Source organism: Glycine soja, chromosome 1 (genome assembly GCF_004193775.1).
Source record: "Glycine soja cultivar W05 chromosome 1, ASM419377v2, whole genome shotgun sequence".
Lineage (NCBI taxonomy): Eukaryota > Viridiplantae > Streptophyta > Magnoliopsida > Fabales > Fabaceae > Glycine > Glycine soja.
This window is the reverse complement of record NC_041002.1, coordinates 56,802,714-56,811,729: the sequence shown is the minus strand read 5'-3', so window position 1 is coordinate 56,811,729 and position 9,016 is coordinate 56,802,714. Positions and strand designations below refer to the sequence as shown.

Below are 9,016 nucleotides of genomic sequence, written 5' to 3'. Positions count from 1 at the left end.
TAAAAATCCTGTGAAAAAGGAAAAAAATCTTGGCATTGAAAAACGTTTACAAGGATGCCTATCATCTAGGCGAAGGATCCTGATTATGAAACTTTATAGAAATATGTTGACATGTCCCACCATAAAAAAAAAAAATCCAAATGGCCGCATAAACGCCAAACTCTTAAGAACTAACAAGTACAAAATAGAAAATTCCCTATCAAGCATAGCTAGAAAGAGCAAGTGCAAGCAGTGTCATTAAAGCAATACCAGCTCCCTTTACAACAATGAATGGGGCTGCATTGTTAGGAGAAGGTGCAGGTACATTGGCAGGTGGAACTGGAGAGGCCATTGCTGATGTTGGTGACGGTGCAGCTGCAGCAGATACCTTCACCACGTTAATATCAACCTTCTGTCCTGCTTGGCAGTGACCAGGGATGCCACACAAGAAGAAGTGGTGACCATAGTTGGTTATCTTTATGGTGTCATTGCCTGTGCTCATGGTCGTCAAAGGGGATGATGCATTGCATGACTTGTACATAGCATGCGTCACTCGCATCACGTTGTGGAACTTCGCATTATATTCAAAAACTGATCACACGAATTACCAATGTTTCTCTTTTAATTCTTCCACTTTTATTAATACTAATAATAGAGAAATAAAAAGACCATGCTCCACAATCATTAAGGCGTGGAGGTTTATGGAATATACTATTTATGAGTCCTCATTGTGTGTTCTGCACCATCATTCTATCAATAAAAGAAAAACAAAAGGTGCAAGCACCATGAAAACCAAGCTAATGCAAATGAAAGTTGTGAGCCAGGCTAATTAAAAACTATCTCACAACACAGGTATCTAAATGCTGCTTGCAATAAAATAAAATCCACATGACAAAACAAATTGGGTGGATGATTAAAAAATAGATTCTCTTATGTTGGGCACTAAACACATTCTCTCAATTTTTTCTAATAATAAAGAGCAGCAAGATTATAAACACTATTTTTCACCCTGGATGTGGAATGTTATGGTCATAGCCTTGAAGCAAAATATAACGTGGAATTTGAGTCCAAGGTCAGAGAACAATAGTTCATATTTTTTTTAGAATTTTCCAATTTTTGAACACCAAATTGTGCATGGCTAGAAAGAGATCTAATGGAGCCATTATTTTTCTAGTAAGACTGTTTAGTTTGTTTTGATTATGAAAGGAGGTTGCAGGTACTACTGAAAGGATTTTCTACTTTCCAGAAAAATTTTAAGTTTTGAACTTATCTGCTAACTAGTATTAATGAACATATATAAATAAAACCATAGACAATTGGAGTGATGGGACTTACTGATAGTGTCACCAACTTGGAAGTTCTTAGTAGCAGCCCACTTCTTGTAATCTATATTACCAATGATGGTCCAACCAGCAGAGTCCCCAACCTTGTGCACAGCTGCATGTGAAACTTGGAAAGCTGTCATCATCATCATCAAGAAAAACACAGCTTTCTCTATGAATGCCATGGCTACAAGCTCTGCACAGTAATTAGGAACCCCTTTTTCTTTTTCCTGAGGTTTGAGCTATTTAGTTCTTCTTTTCTCTCTGGGATCTTTTTATATCCTTTTTTACTACCTGGTATTGGGAGATGGAGATGGGAAAAGTGAATTAGTTGGCCCATTCTTTTTTGTCATTATTTGTTTTGATGAAAACCTCCTTTTTAATAGGAACAAAATGGCCCCCTAGCTCCCGTTGCAATCAATTTTGGACGGTGGAAGTGGGTCGAGGACTGTCCTCCTATTTTTGGCTAAATTGAAACTTTGTTAGATTAGAATGTATGACAATTTTTTTTATCAATATCTTGCATGAGTATATGTAAAATTTAAACAAGTGTCAGTTAAGAGAAAAAGAAGTCCAAGCCTGTATTATTGCATGTAAGAGCATTTTTAACTGGGTGGTATCTTATTGGGTTTTTTACCTTGACTTGTAAAAAGTATCAATCACTTGAAAATATGATAAATGGGGCGCATGCAGCAGAAATAAAAAATTGATGAGAAAGAACATTGTATTGCAGTTAAAATTGGCCTAATTAGGGATTATAAGGGTTGAATCATAGATATTTGGCTTATCTTGACAATGCTAATGAAGAACATACCTGCGAAACACTAGTCAAAGCAAAAGGAGTAGTGTGAAACTGAAATAAAATTTTGATAAAAAAATATTGATAATTGGTAATATATTAATTACATATAATCTCCATCCTTACAATCTGGAACATGATGGTCTTGGTTGTGTATTGTTATGGGTGCAAGGTTGAGACTTGAAAGGAAAGAATGTCGGGGGAAACGATTTGGATCTGTGCGGCTACTACACTTCATTGCAACCATGATGATCATTTTTGTATTTTTAACGTGTTTTTGTCAAATGATTGGTGAGTGTCATCATGAAATAGCAACCACCATACATTGTTCCCATTTGGAGATCACGTTGCTTTGCGCATCAGAAAAGCAATAAGCTTTTGTCATATTCGCTTTCTACAACATCCAATACGTTATCATATACGAGTATCAATTTCAGATACCAAGCAATTGTCGAAGATAAATATGATAATGCGTTGGTTGAGTTTGTTTTCCAATATGCACACGAAAAGGATTATTCTATCTCTCACAAAAAAGTGAAATAGTCTGTTTAAATTTGACATGAGTTGTTATTGCCATTTTATTCGTCATCATAGGTAGATTTTGAAATAAGTAATATTAATACAAGTAACTATTTTGAAATACCACAACGACAACGTTTCTAGCTCACTCGTTTTCTTCGTTCTGTTTCTTTGCTAAGTACTATCTGCTCCTATTGCTGTTTCCTTAAGCCTTTTTATATTTTCTTTTTAACTCTTCGTTACGTTTTGCTCCCCTATCTTCCTGCTGGTACGCCATCAGAGTTTCAAAGGCACTAGAGGTTGTCATAGCGTTATTGTAGAGTATTGTTTTTCAATAACAATTGTCCTCAATATAAAGTAGCAAAGTTAAAGCCATACACACTCTGCCTCTGGCTTATTGGTCTATAAAATAGTCGTTGAAGACTTGTGATTTCCATGTTTGCAGAAATGAAAATAACAATTGAATATGGAAATGGACTAACAGCCTCCGGCACACAACATACGCAAGCATTATGGTCGTGCTTATTCACCACATAATGTAAATTGGAAATCAATATATATTATTCCTTTCAAAGAAACAATTTACAAAAAGAAAAGGGTGGGTGGAAAAAACTGTATCTTATATGGCTTGCAAAACAGGATAATCAATGTTGGATTAACTGATTAGAATGTTGTTGCAGGCCTAGGCCACCAACATGGATGGGGTGGGGGAAATAAAAAAATAACTTGCTTAATTTGTTACTAACCCACATAAGCATGTACTGTACTTACTCTAGAGTCTAAAATACTCAATGCAAATGATTTACAACCTGGAGGTTGGATCAAATCCATTACCATTAGAGACATGGGCTACTTTCTCATCCGCGGCATCATCGATAAACCTCTTCCAGAACCAATGCTGCTTCCACACTCTCTCGGTCATCTCTTCGATGGGGACATTCTTAGTCTCGGGCAACAGGAAAAGCACGAAGACAGACATGACGAGGACCCAGCCAGAGAAGAACAAGAAGATGCCAAACTTGAAGTGGCAGAGCATAGAGAGGAAGGCTTGTGCAATGACGAAGGTGAAGAGCAGGTTAACACAAACGGTGACACTCTGACCAGCGGAACGAGTCTCCAATGGGAAAGTCTCACTGGGGATAAGCCACCCAAGAGGACCCCAAGACCATGCAAAGGAAGACACGAAAGTGCAGACCATCACAACCACCAGAATTGCAATGCCTTTTGAAAGGTCATCAGAATGGTCCGTCACCTTTATTCCCAGTATGATTGCAATCACCACTTGAGACAAGAACATCTGCACACCAGCTTCCAGCAACAGAATGCGACGTCCCACTTTGTCCACTGAGTAGATCGATACAACAGTGGAGAGCACGTTCACAGCCCCAGTTATCACAGCAGAATACAGGGATGCATCGTTCTTGAATCCTAACGTGTTGAACAGCACCGGGGCATAAAACATGATTGCGTTGATGCCTGTGAATTGCTGGAATATCTGTTTTACAACACAAACATTATTAAGATCAGATCAATGATAGTGCATATTATAGTTATTTAAAGTCAACACTTGAATAAATACCTGTAGGGCAACGGAAATGACAAGTTGGGGTCGGTTCCTGCGCTTGAGAAGATTCCTGAATGGATGCTTGACCTCTTTAGCCACACGACTGGCCTCAAGCAATTCCTGGAACTCAAGTTCAATGTTGTCAGTGCCACGAATCTTTTTAAGCACTGTTTTTCCTTCTTCCAAGCGGCCACGTTCAATCAAACTGTTGGGGGTGTCCACCACGAACAAGGCTCCCAAAGTTAGCAGAACTGCTGGGATACCAGCCAACCCAAGAGATAGCCTCCAACCCCACCCACCTTTGATTCTGTTGTTGCAGGTCACAACACAACATCAATCAGCAGCAGTACAAGGTAAATCAAGACAGAAAAACAGAAATTTCACAATTCAATTATTATGTCTCATTTTACGCGAAAACATAATGATTCAGCAAGATTGATTTCTTCACCAAAATCTCCGGAATAGCCATGATGTTTAGACTTGGGTGATTTCATAAGTACGTACTAGCTATCTGGCATTTCTTTTATTCATTTACAAATTTTACATTCTACAGCAGAGTGTTTTGACAGTGAGACCTGCCACAACGGTAAAGTTGTGCCTCATACTGATTGATTATGGTTCAAATCCGAAAACAGTCTCTTTATTTCCGTAAGGGTATGGTTGCGTATAATAACCCTCTCTCATACCTTTACTTAGCGAGGAGTTTCCGGCCAATAGGATACGCTAGTTTCTTTTTTACAGCAGGGTGTTTTTCTTAGAGAAACATTAATCTCAACATAGATTTTCACAACATAAAAAGAATTATAAAAATAAAATGTTTGGTGAACACCTATTATACTACAATACACCTAGAGAGAACAAGAAAGAGAAGAATATAGATATTATAAGATTTATAGTATAATAGAAAGAGATAAATAAAAAAAGAGATATTGATAAAATGTTTATGTATTATTGTTTAATAAAAAAATTGTGAGTGTAATATTACTCGTACTACTACATCATTTTTCATCAACTATTAAATGCGTAAAATATTTGGGATGGACCATGTTGGCCTTTGCCAAGATGGGTTACCACGAGTCCACGACACATGAAAATGAAAGTCAGGACTCGGGGTTCTCTCTCTTTTAAGAAAATTAAGTGCAAAATCTGGGTGCAAATCAAGAAAAAACTACAAGGGGTGCGGTTCAAGACGCCACTGTTGAAAACATGTTACAGTATATTGTATCACAAAAAGTATTACGTTCAACGTCTGAAATGTTCCGCAGTTTAAAATTGCGTAGGATTCTTATCCATTTTTCTCTGAAGCATGCACCTTTGACTAATGACCCAAAACAGATGCTTGCTGGCTAAACACTAAATTGACACTTGTCCCGCTAGCTGATAGCACACTACAAAGAAGCCAGCATGTGCTACACTTTCGAGTTCTAATTACGGCCATAAAACCAAAAAGTCGCACTAAAGATTATAATTTTGTTGTTTCCCATTCAACAGGTTAACAATTTTGACCGGTACCACCCACGTTATTACTTGTGACGAAATCCTGAGCACGACACAGGAAGAAGAAAAAAAAAGTGTGGTGGGACTACTATTTGACAATAACTTACTCTTCTAACACATACATCGTCTGATTCGTTTTATTTGCGAATTCCAATGAAGTAACTCAGTTGAAGAAAAGTAAGCTATGGGGAAGCACATAAAATAGTACTTACTTGTTGGTGCCATAGTTGACAAGGTTAGCAAATAGAATGCCAATTGTGACATTGAGCTGGAACAATATATTCAATGCTCCTCGTATTCTTGAAGGTGCTATCTCAGAGAGGAACACTGGCACGGCCTGTCATCAAATTGAAACAAGAAAGATGATTGAGATATGCATACCCTATACCCAACCAAAGAAGTCTTTATTTTTTACCGCAACTATTATCAGTAATGTTAGTTTGCTTTCTGATACCATTGATCATTAGTAAGAGGTTATTTTAAATCCACTATTATTAATTGATTTGGACAACAAACAACTTAGTTGTATTGCTTGTATAAGTGAGGAATCAACAAAATTAGTCCAAGTAATGACTGAAAAGTAAAAAGACGACAGAAAAATAGAATTTGTGAGCTACAAAAATACTAATTAAACTGCAGAATGCTTTTTTTTTCTCTCTATAGCAAAAAGGCCTAGGACTTTTTAATTTAAAATATGGAAACTCATTTCAGAATAGGAATCTTCAAAGAATTGTGTCAAAGAGACAAAACTAAAAATCATAAAATATGGTACAAAAAGTGGTCCCTATTAACAAGTGTCACAAACATCCAATAGTAAGAATATTTATAAGTATAAAAGGTGGAAGAACTCGATTGGAGGAATTAATGGGTGATTAGGACTTTGGGAGTACAAGGAAAAATTATGGACAATTGTCACAAAAGTCTCAGTTTAAACTACAGATTTGCCTTCTGTTGGCGCATGACAGTCCACAATATTGTTGTGGGGACATTCATCAGTCTCCTCCACGACAAAGCCTTTGGGTATTTTTTTTGATAAAAAAATATATTTAACGTATATATTCATACGTCGGCCATGTTCTCTCTATAGACACACGCAGTACACACAAAATAAAAACTGAATATACTAATTTTCGTCATTGGACCCAAAGAAAAAAGGAATCTTGACTAATTATGTTTTTAGGAGTAAAACATGACCGATGATACTTCAAATTGGATTAATAAGGTGTATTATAGATATCTACTATGCAAGTAACAATATCTTCATTTAAACTCTCTGAACCAACAAAACCATATCCTATTGAGCAAATAATCGAACTGTGATGTTGTTGAACAAATGTGAACAATCATAGACGCGGTGACACCTGTGATAGGTAATAGACAGAGGGTTCAAAAGATTAAGCTAATTTTTTTAAAAGGTGATCTTAAGATTGTATAAAAAAAGAAAAAGTAACTTGCATTTTTTAGCTTTTGTGTAAAGTGGAAGCTAATTCGAGAGTCCTTTGGTTTATGTTTTTATAAAACATAATTTCAAAGAAGTATAAAAAAAGTTATTTACTTTTCACGGGTTTTATAAAAATAAATAGAACTTATTTTTTTCGTTACATTCATAATTGGTTATAATTATAATTTTTCAAAAAGCTACTCAAAAGAACTTCTCAAACTAATAAAAATAGTAGTAATTTTTTTATTCTAATTCTTAAAAAAAACTTAAATAAACACATCAAGGATGAGTTTGATTATGTGGAAGAGAAAAAAAATGAAAAAAAAATTGAATTAAAGTGAGAGAAAGAGATGTGAGATCTATAGATAATTTTAAATTTTTTTTCTTTAGCTGTGAGAGAAAAAAATATTTTTTTTTCACAACAAAACACAAACTAAAATTAATTATTGAAACAAAATGGGTTCTATCCATAAATAATTTCAAAGTATTATATATATATATATATATATATATATATATATATATTAATCAATGGATGAATCACGCACACATAAATGATACATGTGCAATATTTATTTATTTATTTATAATTAATACTTACTAGCAATATACACGAATTCATTTAAATCCAATTAATTAACATTGTGCAATTGAGTTTTGAAAAATAAAATATGATGATTGATGAACCTGATTAGCAAAGCCAACACCACAGCCAAGTAAGATTCTGCCAACGATGAGCATGGCAAGGTCTTGAGCAGCAGCATTAAGGACAACTCCACAGATGAAGAATACCCCAGCAATCAACATGGTCAGCCTTCTTCCCAACCTACGAGTCGTGTACGAAGCAAAGAACGTCGAAGTCAAACCAGCCAGATACAGAGACGACGTGAAAAGCTGTAATCCTTGGTTGTCGTATTTGCAGTAATTACTGTCCAGTCCTTTCTCTTCCACTGTCTTTCTGTATACCGTCGGAAAAAACTTCTTCAAGAACGGGGGCATAGACGTCACACCACCTAACACATCATATTAATATAAATCTTACTAGTCAGTATTGAGGTATCTCAATAAAAATATTTATAATTTTCCTCAATTAATATGGTTAACATTTTACTGCACATATCAAAGTACTGTAACAGGTTTTGGCAAAAGTGACAGGACGACAGATTGGCATTAGCGAGGTGAAATCTCAAAAATGCCCTTATAACCTGTTGGGTTAAGTATGGTGGTTGAGCAATTTTGGAAACTTACGTGGGATTCCCATAATAGCGCCTCGTCAAGGCAAATCAGAATCGATTTTAGTTAGAAAAAACAGTAATTCATTATCCACCTAAGATAAGATTAACCGACCCAAAATTAATTGCTTTTTCACAACACAACTGCCAAGCTAGAGGAGAAGAAGAAAAGATGATTACCTGAAACGCCGACGTCGTAGCCGAACATGAGACCTCCGGTGGCAGCCATGATACATGAAATGATGACGATGGGAGTGATTTTGGCCTCGAAATCTCCGGCGCCGCCGCCGCTGGTGAAACCTCCGCCGGCCATGGTTAGCGTTTGAGACGAGCAATGCAGGAACGTAGAGGAAAAGACAAGAGAGAGGGAGTGAATGTTGTAGTAGAGCAGAGCAGATAGGAATGAGAATGAAGGGGTTATTTATAGGCCAAGGGAGGAGAGGGGGAACTCTGATATACGACGCAGCATTTGGCGTCATCACTCTCTAATGGGCCCCACATTCATTTTCATATTATCTTTTTAACTTTTCCTTATCTTCTTCCTTGACGGCTAGCCAGTCAAAGTCCCCATTTAATATATGCACAACAATTGGTTTCTACATTTTTGTGTACATTAAATAAGTGCAATTATAATTATGGATAAAATCAATATTTAACTATAAT

General features: G+C 36.1%; 2 protein-coding genes across 2 annotated transcripts; both read right to left on the bottom strand.

Moving 5' to 3' along the window:
- Positions 1 to 1,614, bottom strand: LOC114367835 (mavicyanin-like). Its single transcript, XM_028325049.1, has 2 exons — positions 1,315 to 1,614; positions 1 to 570 (listed from the first exon to the last, which is right to left on the bottom strand). The coding sequence occupies exons 1-2, from the start codon at positions 1,484 to 1,486 to the stop codon at positions 200 to 202; spliced, it is 543 nt and encodes a 180-aa protein (XP_028180850.1). The 5' UTR covers positions 1,487 to 1,614; the 3' UTR covers positions 1 to 199.
- Positions 1,615 to 3,153: 1,539 nt separating this feature from the next.
- On the bottom strand, positions 3,154 to 8,757 carry LOC114367828 (sugar transport protein 13-like). The gene is made up of 5 exons (XM_028325037.1): positions 8,534 to 8,757; positions 7,809 to 8,134; positions 5,893 to 6,017; positions 4,199 to 4,490; positions 3,154 to 4,114 (listed from the first exon to the last, which is right to left on the bottom strand). The coding sequence occupies exons 1-5, from the start codon at positions 8,664 to 8,666 to the stop codon at positions 3,422 to 3,424; spliced, it is 1,569 nt and encodes a 522-aa protein (XP_028180838.1). The 5' UTR covers positions 8,667 to 8,757; the 3' UTR covers positions 3,154 to 3,421.
- Positions 8,758 to 9,016: the final 259 nt, after the last annotated feature.

Excerpts from the sequence above, each read along its gene's own strand:
- LOC114367835 (XM_028325049.1), bottom strand. The coding sequence starts at position 1,486 with ATGGCATTCATAGAGAAAGCTGTGTTTTTCTTGATGATGATGATGACA. Across the intron at positions 571-1,314 it reads CCAAGTTGGTGACACTATCA|TTTTTGAATATAATGCGAAG; the intron begins GTAAGTCCCATC and ends TCGTGTGATCAG.
- LOC114367828 (XM_028325037.1), bottom strand. The coding sequence starts at position 8,666 with ATGGCCGGCGGAGGTTTCACCAGCGGCGGCGGCGCCGGAGATTTCGAG. Across the intron at positions 6,018-7,808 it reads GTGTTGGCTTTGCTAATCAG|GCCGTGCCAGTGTTCCTCTC; the intron begins GTTCATCAATCA and ends ATTTGATGACAG. Across the intron at positions 4,491-5,892 it reads GTCAACTATGGCACCAACAA|AATCAAAGGTGGGTGGGGTT; the intron begins GTAAGTACTATT and ends CTGCAACAACAG.